At 43.1% G+C, this 24,555-nt stretch overlaps 1 protein-coding gene across 1 annotated transcript in view; it reads right to left on the bottom strand.

The window, feature by feature from the left end:
- Positions 1-2,016: 2,016 nt before the first annotated feature.
- The window catches only part of plppr4a (phospholipid phosphatase related 4a), an 82,998-nt gene continuing 60,459 nt past the window's right edge, over positions 2,017-24,555 (bottom strand). The window contains exons 9-11 of the mRNA XM_034105188.2: positions 13,717-14,335; positions 3,843-3,978; positions 2,017-3,116 (exon numbers count right to left, since the gene is read on the bottom strand). Of these exons, the coding sequence (XP_033961079.1) occupies positions 2,101-3,116; positions 3,843-3,978; positions 13,717-14,335 (1,771 nt within the window). The 3' untranslated portion in view covers positions 2,017-2,100. The remainder of the gene's footprint in view (positions 3,117-3,842; positions 3,979-13,716; positions 14,336-24,555) is intronic.

Raw genomic sequence — 24,555 nt, 5'->3', positions numbered from 1 at the left:
ACACTGTCATCAAGCTGCAGTATTTGTGCTTTCTTAAATGTGACAGGATCTTAATGTTCCTCCTGACTGCTGAGTGCCTGCAGTCCAACAGCAGCACAGCATCCTGCATGTGACTAGCCCACAGCCACACCTCGTTCCTTCAGATGGCACTTGGGCTCTAAGTTAAACAGAGCATGTAAACACTGGGCGAAGGAAAGCATGAGTCCGGTAAATAGCTGTTTCTGGTAAACAGTTTTCTCCAACAAATATACATGGAGTAGAAATGTGAGAATACTCTTCACTCAATGTAGAAATTCAACATGCAAAATCTAAAGTTACAACAGTTGTAATATTACACTGTGACTAATAAGTAGTGTTAAGGGAAACAATCTAAAGAATTTGTGAAAAAGTAATAATGTTATATAAATAAGATTGTTAGGGTAAAATAAAAAAGTCCTAAAAGTATGAAAATGTGTTATTTTCACAAGGCAGTTGTATTATTACAAGACAAGAAATCACAATTATTATGAAAAGGGGTTTTAAGATTTGAGAGATTGTGTATTGTATTTTGGGGGAATAGAATTGTATAATTATTTTAATATTAAATATTAATATGCATTGTAGTAAAAAGGTTAGAATAGTCTTCATATTAAACTGAGGGTTGTTGAAGAACTACATTTATAGCTTTCAAGAACAAAGATCTTAGTCTTTCCTTCTAAATGACAATACTAACTTTTTTGAATAGAACTAAAACCCTATCTATTGACATAGAAAACCATTTCCTCACAATGTCATCCCTTTTTCTGTTGCTTTAATTGTAATACTGCAATGCTGGGGGACGTGGTGAAAATGAACCAAACTGAAAGTTCTTGTGTATGCTCTAAGTTGGTTCAGAAGACTCACATGCTGCATGTGTCCATGTACAGTACAGTTACTACACAGACAGTTTATACAGTGCACGTCTATAACACACAGCATGTACAAAACAGAGCGCTTGTTGAACTACTTTTAAACACAAGCTGTGTCCCATGTTATTGTTCTTCATCACAAACACAATACCACCAGGATATACTGTTATTGCCAAAAAGGGACACCTTGTAGCCCAGACACAATTCTCATTGTGACTGTGGGTTTAGTTTCCACTGTGGCCACCCACATTCATATGTACAAATGTGCATACACAGCACATTTACAGGTTTTGAATGCAAATATCCATCTGATGACATGTGGGATCACTGTAATGTTTATATATTAATATTGTCACCTGTGTACAGTATGACAAAAGGATGAGCGCTGCACTGTTGTTGTGATACAAAGCTGACATAACAGTACTTAGGCTGACTTCTTCGCTGGCAGGGAGCAATGGGACAGCTACTGAGCCAGTCGAAGGGTCAGCACTTTACTAAGCCCATTATCCTTGAGCCTAGGAAGCAAGTGTACTACATTTTTCACAATTACGAATAAAAAGTGACAAAAAGTAAACACGTTGAGTCAAACTTACCCCTCTTGTGAGCAGCAATGCCAAGAGTTATGTCGTATTTGCCGGCGGGAGATCCTGGGCCAAGCTAAATATGTTCCTACTCAAAAAAAGGGGAATATAACTTTTTGAAAATAGGTCCTGATCAGCTCACGTACGTCTCCTTTAAAGAAATAACACATTTTCAGTCGGCAAGCTGCTGGGCGTCACAATTGGCCCAATATTGTGCTCTTATTAACCAGGTGACAGGTTGCAGTTGGGTCCTAAATGTTTTTGGTCATCCGATTCCCTAATAGCTGACCCTCGGTGGTGGACAGATTTAACCAAACTTGGTCTCATATTTGTTTAAATATTGTTCTGGTCAAGAATGACATGTTTTAAATTCCAGGTTTAGGATATGATTTTAACAAAAAGTGTATCATTCCTTGTAGGCCAACCCCAGAGTAGGTGGTGGAGTGTGAGTTATTAGGGGGCGGGGTAGGGTAGGGGGAGCCGTTGGGCTGGGACGCCCAAACATCCCCTGCAACTGCCTGCTGGGGTGGTTGGGATGGTTAGGGTGGATGGGGTTTTCCTGGAAACTTTGAAAGTTTTCCTGAAAAAGGCTTTCGTTGTCGAAACGGTTACTGTCATCACAGATACGGTGGTTATTGTGGAGGTCGGGTGTGGGCCCTCGATCTGGGACATGGATGATGTGGGAGCCACTCTTCCTTCTCAGGGTTGACTCGCAACTCGAAGAGGCCACGGACTGGCAGTCCGATCCACCGTCGCTGCTGGCAGCCGTTCCATCCACCGGAGTGACTCTGATGGTGGTGATGGCCTGAGGGTGGGGATGGAAGGGAGGAGCAAAGCTGGCAGGGGGGGGGTATCGTCATGTTTGAGTTTGTAGAGTTGGGGCTAAAGTTGCCAGAGTTGGGGTTAAAGTTGCCCGAGTTTGGGTTGTAGTTGGCAGAGTTAGGGTTGAAGTTTACAGAATTGGGGTTAAAGTTGCCAGAATTAGGGTTGAAGTTTGCAGAGTTGGGGTTAAAGTTGGGGTTAAAGTTGGCAGAGTTAGGGTTAAAGTTGGCAGAGTTGGGGTTAAAGTTGGCAGAGTTGGGGTTAAAGTTGGCAGAGTTGGGGTTAAAGTTGGCAGAGTTGGGGTTAAAGTTGGCAGAGTTAGGGTTAAAGTTGGCAGAGTTAGGGTTAAAGTTGGCAGAGTTAGGGTTAAAGTTGGCAGAGTTAGGGTTAAAGTTAAGGTGAATGTTATTAAAGTTGGGATTGTTGGGGTTAAAATTGGGGTGCTGAAAGTTGTTGGGGTTATTTGGATGTAAGGGATGTAAAGGGTGTACACCATGGGGATGGTTCGTGTATACACCTTCTTCCCCCCCTTCTCCTATTCCTCCACCCCATCCATCTCCTCCCCCATCACTTTCCATTTCGATTCCTGTCACGCTCCTCCGGCCGTCCACTGACTCTCCATCCCTTAGCGAATCACAGCTGTCTGTGTGTCTGTTCAAGTCGTCGAGGGGGAACGGCGACTGGCGGAGGGATGGTCGTTGATCGGGTGGTTTCCATCGCCAGGAGCCACTTCCGTCCGTGCTCGGAGGTTTCACCACAGGTTTGTTTGATCTGGACTCTGGGTGGGCATCGATACGGACTATACTTCCACTTCTTTCTAAACCTCCTGACAGAACAAGACAAATAATCAATAACTCAATACTTATCATCTACTACTAACCCTTATGACAATCAATAATAGCAATGATAATCATGATGTTGATTGTTTAAATCCATAACTCAATGGAGTGTTCATTCATTAGGTCCCACTCGTTCTTCTACATCAAGAATATGAAATGACTTAGGTATATACTTTATTCCCAGCATACCAGTGCTTGAGGCACAGAGCCAACATTGATATCCATTAATCATTGGTTTCTGGAAAAGTAAGTTATGTTACCGCCAATACTTAATGTTAATGCTGAACATTTTAATATTTCTTGTTACGGCAAAAAACAAAAATTAACAATTTGTCAGTGTGTCTCAAATACTTAATGATTTTATGACCTTCACTAACCAACAGAAGGCCTACTCCTGAGCTTCACATCCGCTCTTCATAAACATCATTGGTGGCTCTCTTAATCAAATGCAATCTGCCTTAAATGTAGAAAAGTTGCAGGATAATGGTGGCAGAAAAGTTACCTATTCAACCCCAATCATTTTTACAATTGAATTGAAATCACTCTTCTATTGAGTGTTATACTACTTTATGTTGTTCTGCAATAACAGAATCTAAAGTCAAGGATGGAGGGCTTTTAAGACTACCAATCTTCCCTGTGGTTGTCATGATTGGTAAGCATAACAATTATTGATGTCATAATGCTTCACATATAGTACTACCAGCAGTACATACCTCCTCCTCCCAATGCTCCAGTGGTGGAAGCCGGCGGTGATGGGTCCTGGTCTGTCAGGGCTCTGTATCGAACGGATCCCCCGTCCTCCGACCGAGGAGAGTACAGCAGACCCTGCTGTTTGGATAAGGCTATCACCTGGAATTAGAGGTTGACAGTTAATTATACAGTTTAGGAAAGACATTTGGATATGGATAACAACAAATTGTAATACAAGTCTTCATCTTGAGATACTGTATTTCACCAGAGTTCCAGTATGTTTGAAATGTTTAAATTGGCTAGTGATCTTGGAGTCGCTGTAAGTGCAGACACACTACAAACCAACTGCAAAACACAAACTGTGTTAGGAACCTTGACTCAATAGCTTGGAGGACTCAAATGCACGACCCAGAGACAAAAAGGTTTTGAAGAAAAAATAGTCTTTACTTGCAAATAAACAAAATCACTCTTTTAGAGGAATGAACAAACTGACAAACGTAAAGCGCTCTCGTGGAGGGTAAAAGGCAAAACACTGACTTTCATCAAACAATGGCTTAGATCTTACTTCTTGGAGCAATGAACAAGACGAACCGACAACTAACAAGGGGAGACATGACAATATATACATGAGGTAAGTGGGCACATGTGGAAACAATCAGGGGCGGGGCAGACACTGATGATGGCGGGAAAAGGAACCAGAGCAGGAAGTAAAAGGACCTGGAATGAGACAAGGTGAGTACAACATAAAACAGGAAGTGGAACATAAACTAAACTAACATGACAAAACTTAACATAATTGACGGGACACAACAGTACCCCCCCTTCTAGGGCCGACTCCTGACGGCCCAGGCTGCTCAGGGTGACGATCATAGAAGTCACTGATGAGTGTCTTGTCCACAATGAACGTTGAGGAGACCCACAAACGTTCTTCAGTGCCGTAACCCTCCCAATCAACCAAGAATGGAACCTTGACTTCTTCCTCATTAGCAGGGAAGAGAGGAGGCTGGTACCCATTAGCACACTGGAAAGGGGAAAGACCCGTGGCAGCCGAGGGGAGAGTGTTGTGGGCATACTCTATCCAGGTAAGGTGATCGCGCCAAGTGGTCTGCTTCTGGGACACGAGGCACCTGAGGCATGTTTCGAGGTCTTGGTTCAGGCGCTCTGTCTGACCGTTGGACTGCGGGTGGTAACCGGAAGATAAGCTGACGGTGGCGCCGAGGAGCTGGCAAAACTCCTTCCAGAAGTTGGAAATGAACTGTGGCCTCTGTCGGAAACTATGTCACTGGGGAAACCATGGATTCTGAACACGTGAGTTAACATGACCTCTGCCGTCTTCTTGGCAGAGGGAAGTTTGAGCAGAGGAATGAAATGTGCCATCTTTGAGAAACGGTCTACCACCGTCAGGACGGTAGTGTTACCTTTGGAGGGCGGTAGTCCAGTCACAAAGTCCATGGAGATGTGCGACCATGGTCGCTGAGGCACTGGGAGGGGCTGGAGAAGACCCATCTGGGCCCGGGACGAGGTCTTATTCCGGGCACACACTGGACAGGCCGCTACGTACCTCTTTTTTCATGGCCGGCCACCAGAACCGCTGCTTTATGGCAAACATTGTTCGTCGGACGCCGGGATGGCATGTGAACTTTGACGTGTGAGCCCAGTGGATTACCTGAGAGCGTAAAGACACAGGGACAAACAAGCGGTTGCCTGGACACTCGCTGGGTGCCGGGCTCACAACATTCGCCTGCTTCACATCTGTTTCTATCTGCCATGTTAGCGACCCAACCACACAGTTCAGTGGAAGGATTGATACTGGTTCCTTGGCATTATGTTCAGGCTCAAAGAGACGAGACAGTGTGTCTGGCTTACGGTTTTGTGTACCGGGCCGAAAAGACAATATGAAGTTAAATCTGCTGAAGAACAGCGTCCACCGGGCCTGACGTGAATTTAGTCGCTTGGCTTTCCTAACATATTCTAAATTCTTGTGGTCAGTCCAAACAAGAAATGGTTGCTCCGCCCCTTCTAGCCAGTGTCTCCACTCCTCCAAAGCTGCTTTGACAGCTAGTAACTCCTTGTTCCCCACATCATAATTTGTTTCAGCTGAGGTCAACTTACGCGATAGATAGGCACAGGGGTGCATCTTGTTATCCTCGGAGGATCTCTGGGACAACACAGCCCCGATGCCCTCATTGGATGCGTCAACCTCAACCACAAACTGTCTCTGGGGATCCGGAACAGTGAGTACAGGTGCCGTGGTGAATCTCTTCTTGAGGCATTGGAAGGCGGACTCGGCCTGGGAGGTCCACTGAAAGGAGACTTTAGAGGAGGTGAGAGCATGCAAAGGTGCGGCTACAGAACTGAAGTTGCGTATAAACTTCCGATAAAAGTTGGCAAACCCCAGGAATTGCTGAACCTTTTTGCTGCTATCAAGAGTGGGCCAGTTGGCCACCGCACTGACCTTGGATGGATCCATCTGCACCTGATTAGCGGTGACAATATAGCCCAGAAAGGAGACAGTGGTTGCATGGAAGTCACACTTTTCAGCTTTCACATACAACTGATTCTCAAGAAGCTTCTGGAGAACTTGGCGGACATGCATGACATGAGACTGACTATCTGGGGAGAAAATCAAAATATCATCCAGATACACGAAAACCGAAACATTCAAATACTCTCTCAAAATGTCATTTACCATGGCCTGAAATACAGCAGGAGCATTACACAGTCCAAAAGGCATGACCCGATATTCATAATGTCCGCTTGGGGTGTTGAACCCCGTTTTCCACTCGTCTCCCTCTCTAATCCTGACGAGGTGATAGGCATTCCTAAGATCGAGTTTGGTAAAAACTTTAGCTGTTTGAAGCAGTTCAAATGCTGAAGACATCAGCGGGAGTGGGTGGCGGTTCTTAACAGTTATTTTGTTCAATGCGCTGTAGTCAATGCATGGCCTGAGCGACCCATCCTTCTTACCCACAAAGAAGAATCCTGCCCCAGCAGGTGACGAAGAGGGACGGATTATCCCCGTTTTCAACGAGGAGGAGATGTAATCGTCCATGGCCGCACGCTCCGGTCCCGAGATGGAGTATAAGCGCCCCTTAGGGATGAGTGCGCCAGGCAGCAGGTCGATGGCACAGTCAAAAGGACGATGAGGGGGCAGTGACAGAGCTTTGGTTTTATTAAAAACCTCCTTAAGGTCATGGTAGCATGAGGGGACCTTGGAAAGGTCAGGAAAATCTGAGCTTCTAACCGAAAATGCAACGGTTTGTGTGATTCTACAGGACTGTTCACAATTCCCTCCCCATCCCTTAATTTGTCCTGAACCCCAATCAATCTGTGGGTTATGTGTCTTTAGCCAAGGAAACCCCAAAATCAGTGGATGTTGTGCTGAATTGAATAGATGAAACTGCATTATTTCTACATGATTATTATCAATTGTTACTTGAATGGGTTCCGTACAATCAGTTACTTTACACATTAGTCTGCCATCTAGGGCGCTGGCATTGACAGGATGCTTGAGAGGGACAGTCTTAATATGAAGGCGTTTAGCTAAACCCCAGTCTATGAGGCTTTCATCAGCCCCAGAGTCAATTAGCGCCCCCAGAGTATGTGTCTGACTGTTAGCTGTGACTTTAACCTGGGTGAGTGTGCGAGGAGGATAGTCAGAGGACATCTTGCTCACCAGCGCCCTCCTCATGGTTGGTGAGCAAGCCCTTTTCCCGGGCATGTCGCCTGCTGGTGACCCGATTGGCCACAGTAAAAGCAACATCCCTCCTGCAGGCGGCGCCGTCTTTCCTCTGGATAAATCCTTGTTCTCCCGAGCTGCATTGGCTCCTCCGGTGCCTGTGATGGCGCTGTTCCTGCTGGGCCTGAAGAGTGAAACAAGGGATCCCATGAAGGCTGCTAATCCAGAGAGCGCCCCTGGTGGCTTGGATGTCTTGTTGCAGTTCGGCGCCGTTCTCTCTCTCTTTCTCTGAGGCGGTTATCAACTCGGATAGACATGGAAATCAGCGATTCCAGGTCTTGTGGTAGTTCTAGTGGAGCCAGGTGGTCTTTGATGGTTTCAGATAGTCCATTCCGGAAGGCGTCTATTAATGCTGGGGTGTTCCAGCCACTGTCTATGGCTATGGTACGGAACTCTATGGCATAATCTAACACTGGCCGTGGGTGCTGTTTGAGCTGCATGAGTACACGGGTGGCCTCAGCGGCAGGTGAAGTAAGATCAAAAATCCTGCTCATAGTGTCTTTGAATGCTGTGAAAGATCCACATATACTGGAGTCTCTTGACCACTCCGCAGTGGCCCATGCGGCAGCTCTGCCGGTTAAATGGGAGACCATAAATGCTACTTTAGCCTCCTCTGACACAAACGCGGCTGGGTTAAGTTTGTAGTGCAGGTCACACTGGACTAGGAAGGTTCTGCAGTTGCCAGATTCACCTGAATATTTCTCTGGCGATGCCAACCGCAGTGGGACAGGAGAGAAACTGACCTCGGCCTGATTAGCAGCAGGATTAGCATCAGGTGGCGTAGCAGAAATCGGAGCTGTAGCAGTTGCCTCTAGATGAGTGAGGACTCTGTGGAGCTGTTCTGCCAGCTGGTTCACCTGCGACGTGACAGAGGTTTGGAAATCCTCCTGGCGATCTGAAAGGTCCTTCACTCCATGGCTAATGGTTTTTAGCTGCTCCTGGTGCTGATAGATGATGTTTCCCTGTGCAGACAGGGCAGTCTGGAGCGTCTTGGGATCGGCTGAGTCCATATTGGTCGGTTCGTTCTGTTAGGAACCTTGACTCAATAGCTTGGAGGACTCAAATGCACGACCCAGAGACAAAAAGGTTTTGAAGAAAAAATAGTCTTTACTTGCAAATAAACAAAATCACTCTTTTAGAGGAATGAACAAACTGACAAACGTAAAGCGCTCTCGTGGAGGGTAAAAGGCAAAACACTGACTTTCATCAAACAATGGCTTAGATCTTACTTCTTGGAGCAATGAACAAGACGAACCGACAACTAACAAGGGGAGACAGGACAATATATACATGAGGTAAGTGGGCACAGGTGGAAACAATCAGGGGCGGGGCAGACACTGATGATGGCGGGAAAAGGAACCAGAGCAGGAAGTAAAAGGACATGGAATGAGACAAGGTGAGTACAACATAAAACAGGAAGTGGAACATAAACTAAACTAACATGACAAAACTTAACATAATTGACGGGACACAACAAACTGTCAGATTAACAATTGGCAAACTAGCAGTGGATTACAATTCGTATTCCCGAAGTTAATTTGCTCACCCTGTCAACAAGGAATAATAAATCTGTAATCCATTACCAACAGGATGTGGATTGCAAAATTGGTTTGTGGATTTAAGGTCAAATCACAATTCAGTAATCTAGAGGTTGCCTACCTCTAGATTCCTGCCACCAGCTTAAAAAGCTCTCAGAGAATCTTAGGACAATCGAGATATGACCGTTTAAACGAAGAGCTGGTCCAGTACGACCTGTTAAGAGGTCACTCGGGATATAACACATGGGGCCCAACGTGGGGCACAACAAAGAGGGAGAACCAAAAATAGTCCATTGAGGGTGTTGGTGCAAGCCCCACAGAGCGGTAGGCCATGCAGGCACAATACCTACAGATCCTATATGTTTCTCTAGCCCTTCAGGAACAGACCCTTGAGATTTATTGTACAAGTCCCTAAAAAACTAAGTGCACAGATCACTTATCACACCGGTACCGGTCCATGGGTCGGTACCGGTCCATGGGCCGCACAGAAAGATTGAATACAATATATATTTTTTGAATATCAGTCCGAAGCCTAATGTTTAAGGAAGACAGAAAATATATTTCCCGGCGCGATTGGGTAATACTTTCAACTAAGGACACAGCCGTAAGTGGTGTCTACATTGACAACAGTGGATTTGAGCACGCAAAAACGGTGCATGTGAAAGGCGCCTTATGGTTACTGCAAATGTTGGTTTTACTCAGAAACATTGTGCACTACAGCCCTGTATACCCCCATACTTTGAAGGCCGGTCGGTGAAAATATTGTCTTATATGAAACCGGTCCGTGGCGCAAAAAATGTTGGGGACCGCTGACTTAGGAATGTCATGACGGCCATTTCCGCCGTTGCCCCTCGGTCTGGCCGTGATGCCCCGAAAATAATTGTACGTCCTACGGCCACCGTGGCCTGTGTGCCCCTCACACTGTTAAAATCTCGGAGTTTCTTTAAAAGCGTAAGAACAGAGGTCTGGTCTCTGAACTGCATTATGCTGCGTTCACACCGGACGCAATGCGAATATTCGCATCGCTCTAATCGCTCTAGTTTCACCGCGGCTGTCCGCTTTGTTTACTCCTGTCATTCAAACAGGATGTGCTGGAGGGGGGGCGGGGCTTATATCCATGTAAATACTGTGGTAGAAACCAACTACAACACATTTTGTTAACATATTTTATATTTATAATTATATTTATATGTTATCGTTATTTAATTGTAATACACGTTTCAAAATGATGCCGAAGTAACCACATACTGATAACGGTTATAAGAGACTCTCGTACACACACACACACACACACACACACACACACACACACACACACACACACACACACACACACACACACACACACACACACACACACACACACACACACACACACACACACACACACACACACACACACACACACACACATACACACACACACACACACACACACACACACACACACACACACACACACACACACACACACACACACACACACACACACACTCCAAAGTATTGCTTGTTCATACAGTTGAATGTTTGACCTTCACTGTGCACTGCTGAATGAATTATGTGCAGAGTTTGACCCTTGAAGGCTGTTTCTTCTGCTCTGAAATTGAATATATTTGTTACATATTAATATAGTTTTAGATTTTTTGATTTGATTTAGGATTTTTGAATTGGAGAAGTTGTAGATCGAAAATATACCAAACACTAATTATTCAAAGTAGAGTTTTTCATTTTATATACGGTAATACTAAGGGGGCATAGGCCTATATGATTATAATGTTAAACATTATTGATATTAAAAAAGTGTTTTCCATGTCATTCGTGTTTGCTTATCAGAAAGTGTTATTAAGTTATTTATTTGTAAGCTCCAAATACACATGTTTCCCTCAATGGCCTTTGTGCCCTGGCATGTGGCCTTTGTGCCCCAACGAAAAGGTGTGACACCAAAGGCCAAATGGCCTTGCCCCTAAAATGACAAAATTCCAAGCCTGCTGGTAACAGTTTTAAAAATTGCTCTTACATGCTAAACTCTTATTGCACTTTTGGCAACCAGAATTCGAGACGGTTGGGTAACATTTAACCACACCTTGGAGCGCTTCTCTCCGCCATCCCCGCCGTGTGTTGCTGCATGTAGCAGCCGCGTGTGTGTAAACTGCCCCGCCCCCTCGCACACAGACGGGGGAGAGAGATCTCTCGTCTGGATTGGAAAGATCGAAAATACATCATAGACGCATTTTGTAGTCTGATTGCATATTAGAAACGGAGTTGGCGAAACTAAAACTGCAATATAATGTTTATGTAGCAATAATCCAATTGTACCATCGACTACTCTCTGTGATAAGTTTCTGTCATTTTTTATTGAAAAAGTATCTGCTCTTAGGCTAGCCCACACTAGTGCTAACCCAGATTCTGCCCCTCTTCTGTGCGCTGCTGTCCTCGACCACTTTGAGCCTGTATTCCTCTCTTCTCTCTCAGATGTTGTCAAGCACCTGCGGCCGACAAACTGCATCTCAGACAGCATTCCCTCTCGCCTTCTCAGAGACGTTTTCGATTCAGTTGGAGCAAGTATTTTATTACTTATAAACACCTCTCTCAGCTCAGGATGTGTCCCAGCTGCCTTCAAACATGCTGTGGTCAAGCCACTGCTAAAAAAGAAAAATCTCGACCCCTCCATTCTTGCAAATTTTAGGCCCATCTACCAGCTACCGTTTTTATCTAAAGCGCTGGAGCGAGTAGTCTACGCCCAGCTGCAGTCTTTTTTAACCACGCATGGCATCCATGAAAAGTTTCAGTCTGGTTTCAAACCAATGCACAGCACTGAAACAGCCCTTTTAAGAGTTTTTAATGATCTCCTCCTCGCCGCCGACTCAGGTAGCCCAGCTGTCCTGGTGCTGTTGGACCTGACAGCGGCCTTCGATACCGTGGACCACAGCATTCTGTTGTCACGGCTCGAACAGTCCGCAGGCATCACAGGCTCTGCTCTGGCATGGTTCAGGTCCTACCTAACAGACCGTAGCCTTTCAGTGCAGCTAGGTGCCTTCTCCTCTGCAAAAGCCCCCCTTACCTGTGGGGTTCCCCAAGGTTCTATTCTGGGCCCCATCCTCTTTCTATTATATATACTGCCCCTAGGTGCAATTCTCTCCAAGCACAACATCCCCTTCCACTGCTACGCTGATGACGTTCAGATATATCTACCTCTCAATGCTAATGCCAACTCCTTACAGCAATTGATGGACTGCTTGGCTGAAATTAAATCCTGGCTGAGCCAAAACTTCCTCACCCTCAACGAGAGCAAGACCGAGGTAATTTTTTTTGGACCCCAACCTCCGGCCTCCCAGGTTGACATTCTTGGCTCCCTGAGTAAAAACATCCTCCCCGCTGTAACGAACCTTGGAGTAACCTTCAATAGCACTTTTAAATTCGATAAACAGGTCAGCAGCGTAGTCAAAACCTGCTTTTTTAAATTACGACTATTGGCTAAGACCAAGTCGTTTTTATCTTTTAAAGACTTAGAGAGGGTAATTAACGCTTTTGTGACATCGCGACTGGACTACTGCAACGCTTTGTATGTGGGCATGGATCAGGCATCCATAAAACGCCTGCAGCTAGTACAGAACGCAGCTGCACGTCTCCTGACTGGCCACAAAAGGCGTGACCACATTACCCCCATTCTGGCCTCACTTCACTGGCTTCCAGTTCGGTTCCGAATAGATTTTAAACTCCTTTTATTTGTTTTTAAGGCCCTAAACGGGCTGGCTCCGGCTTATATAGCTGACTTAATCCAGCGATACACCCCAGCCAGAGCTCTAAGGTCTGCCGACCAAATGCTGCTGGTAGTGCAGAAAACCAGGCTAAAAACTAGAGGGCACCGAGCCTTCGCAGCAGCTGGTCCCAGGCTCTGGAACACTCTGCCCTTACCTGTGAGGTCGGCCCAGACACTAGGGGCTTTTAAATCCTCTCTAAAAACACACTTTTTCTCTCTGGCCTTTTAAAAGTGAGCAGAGCATGACATTTTTCATTTTGTATTTTAACTGTGTCTGCCTTTATATTTGTTGTTTTTAACTTAAATGCTACAAATTGCAATATGTTCCGTATATTTTTTGTTCATGTACAGCACTTTGGCGCGACCGAAAGTTGTTTTAAAATGTGCTTTATAAATAAACTTGATTTGATTTGAATAATACATATGACATGTTTTTTTAATGTCTCCAGTACCGAGACAGGTCAGGGATGGGTACCGAACTCTGATACTCGCGCGCACCACTCACGGCTCGGTACCCATCCCTGTCATCCCTACAAATATATCACTGCTGTAGCAGCATGATTTAAACAAATATATATTTACTGTTGTAAATCGTTACCTTTTAATGTGTGAATATCTATATATGGATCTATTTATGAGTATATATTTATATATAGGTGGGTGTACAGGTGTGTATACACATGTATGTATTTATTTTTGATATATTTGTATTATTTGTGATGGCTAGAAACAGCATTTCTATATCTCTGTCACACAGAGGAATTGAAAATAAAGTTGACTGTTTTTGATATTCTATCTGCTGGTGCAGGCAGAAAGACAGATAACAAGAGGTAAAATTGGTGAAAAGAAGAATGATGAACCTGCATAAGACGAGGCTGTCCTCCAGCACTGAGCGGCCTGCAGGGGATGGTGGTCTTCTCGGCCACTCTCATCCACTTCTCTCTCACTGACCCCCCACCGTCCATCATGCTGTCCTCTGACTCACTCTCCTGATCTCTGTTCATGACGTTTTCCTCCTCAGGAATGTGAACCAGCTGCGAGGATCCAGGCCGGGATTGGATAGACACTCTGGCCCCACCAGCCATTCCTGTGCTGCCGTTATGTTGCAGGTGATTATGATTGGTCATAGGAACAGAGCTTGCCGCTAGTTTCATGTACTGAGCTGGGATGTGGCCCCCAGCACGCAGCTCCGTCTCCTGACAGCTGATAAGTGAAGGCAGGTGTGTTCCAGCGCGGAGCTCCGCCTCCAGGCCCATGGCAGAAGGCTCAGAGGAGCAGCGCAGCTCCATATTTCTCTGAGGAGAGGAGGAGGTGCAAGGTCTGATTCCATCCATTACCTGCAGGGACAGCTTCCTGTTGTCATTTTTATTCTTCCATTGGCTGAGCAGCTGTTTGGATCTGGTTGAATCCATTGATGCGTGGATGGCGGCGTGACGACGTGGATTGCGACCCTCCTCCAATGAGGAGCCTCCGTGAGACCTAGAGAAAGGGGCAAACAAACTTCATGATCAATAATACAGAAAACAATCGCAGCATAGCTATTAAATTGAAGCATCATAGCAGTATGCTAACCACAACCATGTGAGTTCCACAGCAGGATGTTGTCAATTAGCAAAGCTTCTTTCTAGAGTAGTTAGCACTTGTGCCTAAGTGGCTGTCCAATGTGTAAAGTGGGACCTGCAGTGTGGCAGAATGACAGTCATGATGAAATCCCTCCTGCCCATTTTTCCCAAGCCACCAGGAAATGCGCCGGACTCAGATGAAAATATTCGTGGTGGCCAAACGGCGGTACTACACTTCCGTTTGGTTGCCAGGCCCGGAAACACTTTTTCCCATTGACTTACATTGGGAAAAAGTGGTCTGTAAATCGTTGGATAATTTTTTAAAAACTAAATAAACTACCCAGTATGAACACTTGTATAGCCCTTATTAAAAACATTCGTTCCTCAAGTTGTAAAAATGTGCTAATAACGTTATTCTGAGAGTTATTTCCCTCTGCATTATGAATGCGCATCTAACCCACGGGACCGCGTCGCCCAGCACGTTCATGTGACGTGTTCAGCACTACATGCGTTTATCTTTACCCATGGATGCACAATAACAACGGACCCATATCGCCTTACTGCCATCCCACGGAGCTGTAATAATGGATATATTGCACATGTTTGCTGTAATTCATCGTTTGTAAAATATTATACTACATGGGCTGTATGATTAAATCTTGTATTAAATAAAGTGAATATTACCGACGTAGATTAACGTCCCTGTAGCTTCTTATTGCACTTGCAATATACCATTAAAGGAGTTGAATGTTGCTGTTTGCTATCACTATAATACCACGCAGGGATAAGCCAGAGTTTACAACCTTTGCATGTGGGCACAACACGTTTTGACCCAGATTAATTAGCTATACCATATGATATATCGCCCGAGGAAGTCTTCATACTTATAGATATATAAATATTAGTGCTGTCAAAATTATCGCGTTAACGGCGGTAATTAATTTTTTGAATTAATTGCGTTAAAATATTTAACGCATTTAACGCATGTGCAGAATGGCCTGCCCCATACATGCCACCAGTGGCAGCGCCAGGGTATGGCTGGGGTAGGCTACACCCATACCAAGAAATGGCTTAGCCCCACCATGAAAAATGATGTTAAAGTAAGCAAAATAAAGTCTGCCAACTCGCGCGGAGTAAATTGCACAGACAGCAGTTAGTTTGATTTCAGTAGCCACGGTTTTGAAAACTTTTGTCACGTAGTGATCGTCTTCTCAATAGAACATCTTTGATAACGGCGTGGTGTTGTTGCAGGAAGTCCCGACGGAGAATACTTTTGCTCTGGTACAGGGGGGCACATAACTGGTACGCAGGTTATGTAATCTGAAATGCGTACCGTCACTTGTGTCACAAAGCGCATTTGCGTACCGACGTACTTGTGAAGCTTTTCCAGAAGGCGGTTAGATCACCGGACGACAGAGTCGGTCTCCGTGTGCACAGACAGGGCTGCTGTTAACGTCGGTCTGTACAACGGAACTGTGCCAAAACTACGCCAACCGGCTGCGGAGGGGGACCCCCCCCTTCACTGGAGAACTGCGCTAAAACAGCTGATCACAACGTTCACACTCTGTGGTCACGAAGTACTACACTAGCCCCCCCCCTCTGTCGACTTTCCTGAAGTACTCCCCCGTTGATAGAAATCAACACGTAATGAATTAAGACCCCACGGTTTGATGATTGATAGGTGTGTGGGTTGTCTTTCATTTTGACACGCAGAAAAATGTTATAATAAACATAGATACTGTATGTTAAATGGATATATCCGCCTTATTTCATTTATCTTTCCATTCCCACAACAATATACATAAATAAATGGCATATTTTGGACATAGTTCGAATGGTGATTAATCATAATTTTTAAACTGTGATTAATCTGATTAAACATTTTAATGGTTTGACAGCCCTAATAAATATATATGTGTCAAAGCTCTAATCAAATTAACAGTTGTATTAATTATACTTGTATATATATGTATGTGTGTATATATATATATATATATAGTCTGTGTTGTATATTTATACACACAAATGAACAACCTTGTGTGTGTCAAATAACAAGTTGTATTGTAGTGTTTATTTTAGTGTTGTTTTATGCTTATCCACATTTTGATTTCAGAGCACAGGAGAATGCTGGGCACAACATAAAGCTCAACAGTGAAGCTGGCAATGCTGAACAAAACCATCACTAGATCATGTTACATCAGCGTAATATTGTAGTACATACCGATTAATGTTACATTAGCATAATTACTAATGGCTCGGACGTTACACTAGCTAGCTGCTAGCTGCTATCTGCTAACTGCCGCAGCCGCCTCGTTATTCGTTAATATAAAATCCATCACAACAATCCAGAACGCGCGGTGCTGTTACGTGTACGCAAATTGACGTGCTTGATGTGAACGAGCCTTTTGGGGGGCGTGGTTAAAGTTGCGCATGCGCTATGAGCACACATACGGGTACTTCTCAGGCATGACGGGTAATCTGTGACGTTTCACTCTCTCAAAAGTTGGGCCATTTTATCATCATGCGCCAATGAGCAACTCTCGTAGGAATGAATGAGGCCCCGCCTCCCACGCTGTATCCAGTTCTTATTATACATCCATGATTTTTCCACCCAGTTGAGATTTAACCACGCCCACTTCCGCATAACGAAAGCATCGACGCAGCGTCAGAGCAACCACCTTGTGTTTCCATGCCACAAAATATTGATCTGACAGCTACGGTTATGGCGGCAAATCTCTGTCATAAATCGCGAGGGCATATGAGATCCACGCGAGCACAAGTCAAGCAGCCGCGGACGTATATTATTTTCGCGAGCACTGAACGGCACTCGCGCGAGAGCAATATTGAAGCCTGCACATGCATCACATGCATCAATATTGCTCTCGTGCGAGTGCCGTTTTAGTGCTCGCGAAAATAATATACGTCCGCGGCTGCTTGACTTGTGCTCGTGTGGACCTCATATGCCCTCGCGATTTATGACAGAGATTTGCCGCCATATACAGTCGCTTCATAGAGCAAGTAAATTGATTAAAATAGCTTTTTTAATATGAAATAAGGTATTTCATAACACCTTCATGTAATTCTGAGGCTACTTCATATTTTTCTATATTCGATGCTTCCAGAATAAACTGTCATAAAAAGCCATGTCTGTCCTGCCTATAGACCTCTACAATATTCCCGGGCTGCGTAAAGTGTAGTTGCTTTAATTATGGAACAATAAGCAGCAAGCTAATTTTGTCTGTACTTAAAGTGGACCTATCATGCTATATTTGAAACATATATGGTAGGGCCATACCTATATAAAGTATATAAATATATATATTTTTTCAAAATACCAAACAGATCCTGCATTTTAGCCATGCCTCATTTCGCTCTATTTGTTCTTTCCAGCCCTGTTTTTGCAAGGGGCTGATTCTGTGAGCTGCAGCTGACCACGCCCCCCTGCAGGAGAGGGGAGTTGCCAGTTACTTTGGCATTAGGGCAGGGCAGCGCCATATAGACTGAGAGTTACGTCATCTCCGTTCACTCCAATGGACCACTTTTTTACAGCAATGGCGGATCGTGGAGCCTCTCAATCGTTCCCCGGAAGTTAGCGCCAAGGCTAGCAGAGCTGTAGAGTTGCAGCATAATAGACCGTTCGTGACGGACCTTTAAAGGTAAGAAGAAGTTTAAAGATTTATATTGCGGATATTATCAGTACATCTGATTCTAATTAACATGTGTATTAAAGGATGTCAGTGGATTATCCCTAAATTAGTAGATTTAGGGAATGTTTACAGATAACAGATTAAGCTAGCATACCGAATCAAGTTAGCAACACACGTTGAACAGCCTTTTAATTGTAAATTCCGTTCTCTTAATGTCATTTCGTCCAACGTTGTTGAATTAGAGAAGAGGGGCTTCTAAACTGGATTGTCTGCGGGGGGGGAGGGAGTTAAATATTAGATAAATATAACTTTGGTGCGTGTAAGAGTGAGTGTTTTTAGCAGAGCCATATTGTGTCCTTGTGATTATGTTGATTATTACCTGTCTGTATAATGTTGCAGCTCAGCTGATTTTCGATTGATGGCAAAGGGAGAGGGACTTAAGTGAGAGTGAAAACACAAGGTAAGTTTAATACTACTGTTTTATATAAGTAAACACCTTATCTCCCCAAGGCAATTTCCTATCCAATAGGTGTGCTATATAGGTGTGTATAACCCTTTCTCCTGTCTGTTACTCCCTCTTTCAGCACAAGAACCAGAGGGGGATTCAATGGAGCCTGAATACCTGCACTGAGACCCTCACCCTGCACCCTGAGTCTCAACTCTCAGTGTTTTTCAAGCCTTTCCCTGTTTTTTTGTATTAAACAAAACATCAAGCTTTCCCAATGGTGTGGTTTTCGTTTTGTGAAAAAGTGCAAATGCAGTGTTTGTATATAATTACATCACATATTTTTTTGCTGTTGGTCGTGAAATTGATCCTGCTGACTTGAGCCAGCCATTTTTTCCTCCGCTCTGTGTCAGTGGGGAAGCCGTACATTCGTACTCCTTTCTCTGAGCGATTTGAGCATCCCCAGGCAGCACAGCAAACCATGGTGGCGACTAGGAGGCAGCACAGCAAACCAGGACAACACAGAGGAAAATGCACCAACAAACTGCATGATATGCTATTCAATGTTTATTGAATTCCATGTATTTGCAATGGATGTTCCTAAAACAACACATTTAACATCATCATATGCTGCTAGTCCTGCTGCTGCTGCTAGTCCTTTGATAGTCACCTGTCGGTCTCCTGTCCTTTCTGAAAACCATAAAGATGACATTAGTCATTTAGATAACTTGTGTCCTCAATTACCAGGGGAGTACTGAAACGACCATGAATTTAAGAAAATGGTAGACATTAATCTAATCTGAATTTTAAAGCATTACTTTAGATCCCCTCCCGCTAAATATATCAATAAACATTAGAAAGTGATGCTCCTGACTACCATACAAGTTTAAGAAGATAATATTGGTTTGAAAGAATTCAAAGTTATAAATAAACAGCAACAGGCTCTTTAACCAAGGCACTGTTAGTAACATGTAAACTAGTTGTTCACACTAATCCTAATATTATCACTTAATATTAGCAAATTCTATTTTATTTTTTAAAACATATTGATGTAAATACATACACATATCGATTTGTTGTATAAATATTGCAAATCAAAACCTTTATTCACTAATAATTACCAAAAATCGTAGTTCTATCTCTTGTTATCAATGCATTCACATTGCCCGCCATGAACTTCCGGGGAACGATCCTCGTCTACATGAACCACGTGACGATAACCGTTTTTGGACTTCCGTTGTCGTAACTCTTCTATCTATATGGCGCTGGGGCAGGGATATCTAGATACTTTCCAAGGTTTGACATAATGAATTGTGCTACTTTTAAAGCAAGCAGCGATGTTTTCAAATCTGTGATCAAAAAGCTCCTCAAAAACACTATTGAAGCAGTTCCTGCCGTTGCTACGTTAGTTCAAACAGTAACAACGGACTATTTTTCTTAGCGGATGCATGTCAATTTAAATCAATACATACAACTATTTTTTAAATCAATAAAATCATTTTCTAAATCCATAAAAGCATTTCAATTAATATTGGGAGTCATGTCGTTACTTTGTTGAGAATGTGGCCATGTAATAAGCGGGATAATTTGCAGCGACGCGGTCATTATGGGGAAAAGAACACCGACAGGCTGATCAGGAGACCGACGCGAAGCGGAGGGATCTAGATCGGGATGAAGGTTTGCGGGACTAAGACGAGAGGATAGGTCGAGGAGGGGGATTATATAAATGGGAAACCTTCAGAGAATCAGCACTTTTGAAACAGGGCTGAAACAGAGGGGATTATGGGATGCTACAATGATCTGTTTGGTATTTCGAGCCGAACACTTCAGAGACATGTTTTATATCTGAGAGCTATAATATATTGATGAAAAAGAGTATAATAGGAGACCTTTACATAGAATACCATCAGTGGTGGCTGGTGGAAAATATTTTAGGTGGGGCTGTGGAAATGGTGACCAAACAATACAGAAGGTCCAGTTGTGATAGACACGGTTCGCCACTGAAATCAATCGATATACTTATCGGATATCCACAAACAAGCTTAGCTAACAAGCTGAGATTCCACATATTCTAGAAATATAAGTATCATCACGGTCGCGTTAACCGAATATATTCCGTCTATGACGGAATTCTTTTGACAATGACGGAAACATCTGAAAGCAGTCCGTCCGACGGATTAGAACAAACTCAGAACAGCGCCAACGTTTCCCCACAGCAGGGCTCCGGTGTTATGCCCTTATGTTGTTTCCAGACCTAACTATGCCGTACAAATCATTGAAATGTCTGGGAGTTTATGATTTACGCTGTGGCGCGCTCCCGCGAGGTGAAGTGGGCATGCACAACACGGCATAACACCGGCGCTAATCCCCCCCCCCCCCGTTGACAGTTCACGAGCGTGCTCTTCCGCCCCCCCCTGTCAGTTGTGTACAGACCGACGGGTAATAATGGATTTTGACGGAAATGTTACGATCCTGTCCGTCAGCGAAAAAGTCTAGCGCAACCTCTGTCACTGAGCGATCAGAACTTGCGATTAAAGTGAAATGTGTAAGAAGAAAGTGAATAATTTAGATTGAAATGAAATGTGTAAGAAGAAAGTGAAGAATTTAGATTGAAATGATACATGAACACTGGGGGCTTGAATGTGTGATGAGAGAAGAAAAGAAAGTAAAAAGGCTTGGAAAAGTAGCAGAATATTTGAACTGCAAACTTCTGAACTAAGTTGATGGCGAATGATCTGTCACCATGGCAACGGCATTTGATGACACCCCAAAATACGCTTAGATGCATTGATGGCTGCATTGTTACCAAACCTGTGAAGCCTTGGGCTGTTTGGAGTATTTTCACTGAAGTTATGAGAAAACCGTGTTTCCAGGCGAGCATTTTGTTGCCATGGTAACGGCAATTGAAGAAATCTCAAAACTGTCCCGAAGATGTCTTCAAGGCTGGACTGTTAGCACACTTGTGAAGTGTGTGCACTTTTTGAACATATCTCTAAAAGTAAGAATCAGATTTAAAAGTTGTTTCACACGAATAATGTCAGAAAGATTTGTAACATTTGAAAGTTGGAATGAGGTTTCTGAGTGAAAGTACTGTTAGCAGTTGAAGTTGCATGAAGATTTGTTGAAGTTGAAGAATTCCTCCATTACCTTCAATGTTAAAAATTAGATTTATTATGGGATGTATCTCTGGAATTATGAAAGTTATGAATGAGAAAAGTAATAGCCATCGATTCCCGACCGAGCTGAACGTTTTGATGTTTGAACGGAGTTTCTGCGATGTTCAATGCGTGAGGAGAAGAGGGCCAAAATACCGGCAGAATAATAATAATAACTAGAAAATGCATTTCCTGCAGAAAATGCGTGCGAATGCTGTAAACTGTGAACATTTATGGCTGAATTTAGCTGAAAATGCAGAAAAAGTATATGTTATTAGCTGAATGGTAGCTGCTTTTAGCAAAACAAATGCAGAAAAAGCTTAATATTTCAAAGAAAAGGTTTAAAAAAAGGTATAAACAACAACATGTATAGCCTTGATGTCCTGAAATAGCTGAATAATGTAATAGTTGAATGGTTTCTGCAGCTGAAAATAGGCTGAAGGAGTTAAATATCAGATATAAGTAGTAGTGAATGAATTTGTATTAAGATGAGAAAAGAATGTAAAAAGGCTTGGGAAAGCAAAAGAATATTTGAACTGCAAACTTTTGAACTAACTTGATGGTGAATGATCTGTCGCCATGGCAACGGCATTTGATGACACCCCATAATACGCTTAGATGTGTTGATGGCTGCATTGTTACCAAACCTGTGAAGTTTTGGGCCATTTCGAGTATTTTCACTGAAGTTATGAGAAAACCGTGTTTCATGGTGAGCATTGTGTTGCCATGGCAACGGCATTTGAAGAAATCTCAAAACTGTCCTGGAGATGTCTTCACGGCTGGACTGTTAGCACACATGTGAAGTTTGAGCACTCTTTGAACATTTGCATAGGAGTTATAGTGACATCATATTTTATGGCGAGTGGTCTGTCGCCATGGCAACGACATTTTATGACATTGACATTTTGACGAAGTTGAGTATCTGAAGTGTAATTTGTGTGTCGTTTCTGGTTAATAATGTGGCCTTTTTGGCAGTGTAACTAAAGGTGCTACTGTGAGGAAATATCTGCCTGAAATTACAATGGGCTTCAATGGAGGAATATTGAACGTTTTTGTCACTTCATGCCCTCAAGAGGCATTTTGTCTAATATTTTTTCTTATTTTATTTTTATTTTCCAACCTAGGAGAGGTTTTCCTACGTTTTCCATGAAAAAATATGTCTGAGGAGTATAGGGTTTGGGAAGTATGGCAAGTTTAAAACATTTTTGGGGGAGAATTTTGAGCTGTCCTGCACTCTGTTTTGAGATCAAAGCACTCTAGAGTTAACGAGCTGCTCCCATCCACTCTAATGTAAAAATCTGAAAAATGCCTCTCTACCAAGCTCCAAACTAAATTCAATATCTCAGAATGTTTAAAAGATATCAAAAGTAAAAGTCAAGTTTGAATAGCTGAAGGTCTTGTGGTCATTTGAAAGTTGGAATGAAGGGTCTGGCTGAAATTATGTGGAAGGAGATGCATTTGGCGCAAAGTGTAGGAAAACAGGATTTGAAGGCATCTCCCATTGACTTCAATGTTAAACAAATAGTTTAAAAAGCTGAATATTTCAAAAAGTATGAAATATTTTTGAAAAAGTTGAAGGTTTCTTATCAATTGCTGAAAAGGCTGAATAGTTTAATATTTGAATGGTTTCTGTAGCTGAAAGTAAGCTGAAGTTATGGAGAGCTAAAGTATTGGCTGATTTGAAGGCTCTTCCCATTGACTTCAATGTAAAAAAAAGACTTTAAAAAGCTGGATATTTCAAAAAGTATGAAATATTTTGAAAAAGTTGAAGGTTTCCCATCGATTCCTGAACAGGCTGAATAGTTTAATATTTGAATGGTTTCTGTAGCTGAACATAAACTGAAGTTATGGAGTGCCAAAGTATTGGCTGAAATAAGTTTAAGTTTAAGGGGAAGAATAAAGTTTTGAAGTACTATAGTGGAATGCTGTAAACAGCATTCGCACTAATAAGGGGAAGAACTAGAAAATGCATTTCCTGCAGAAAATGCGTGCGAATGCTGTAAACTGTGAACATTTATGGCTGAATTTAGCTGAAAATGCAGAAAAATCTGAATGTGTTATTAGCTGAATGGTAGCTGCTTTTAGCTAAAAAAATGTAGAAAAAGCTTAATATTTAAAGGAAAAGGTTTAAAAAAGGTATAAACAACAACATGTATAGCCTTGATGTCCTGAAATAGCTGAATAATGTAATAGTTGAATGGGTTATGCAGCTGAAAATAGGCTGAAGGAGTTAAATATCAGATGTAAGTAGTAGTGAATGAATTTGTATTAAGATGAGAAAAGAAAGTAAAAAGGCTTGGGAAAGCAGCAGAATATTTTGACTGTAAACTTTTGAACTAACTTGATGGTGAATTATCTGTCGCCATGGCAATGGCATTTGATGACACCCCATAATACGCTTAGATGTGTTGATGGCTGCATCGTTACCAAACCTGTGAAGTTTTGGGCCATTTCGAGTATTTTCACTGAAGCTATGAGAAAACCGTGTTTCATGGTGAGCATTGTGTTGCCATGGCAACATAATTTGAATACATCTCAAAACTGTCCCGTAGATATCTTCATGGCTGGACTGTTAGCACACATGTGAAGTTTGAGCACTTTTTGAACATTTTACATTACATTAGGAGGTTACATTACTCTCTCTCTCTTCTCTTGATCGCCCTCTCTCTCTTCTCTTGATCATTCATCATCGGTGTGTGTGTGTGTGTGTGTGTGTGTGTGTGTGTGTGTGTGTGTGTGTGTGTGTGTGTGTGTGAGAAAGAGAGAGTGTGTGTCTTTGTTTCAGAGAGAGTGTGTGTGTCTGTGTATGTGTGTCAGAGAGAGAGAGAGATAGAGTGTGTGTGTGTGTGTGTGTGTGTGTGTGTGAGAGAGAGAGAGAGAGAGAGAGTGT

Source organism: Pseudochaenichthys georgianus, chromosome 17 (assembly GCF_902827115.2).
Source record: "Pseudochaenichthys georgianus chromosome 17, fPseGeo1.2, whole genome shotgun sequence".
NCBI classification, from domain to species: Eukaryota; Metazoa; Chordata; class Actinopteri; order Perciformes; family Channichthyidae; genus Pseudochaenichthys; species Pseudochaenichthys georgianus.
Note: the sequence above shows the minus strand (reverse complement) of the source record. Positions and strands in the feature narration are given on the sequence as shown.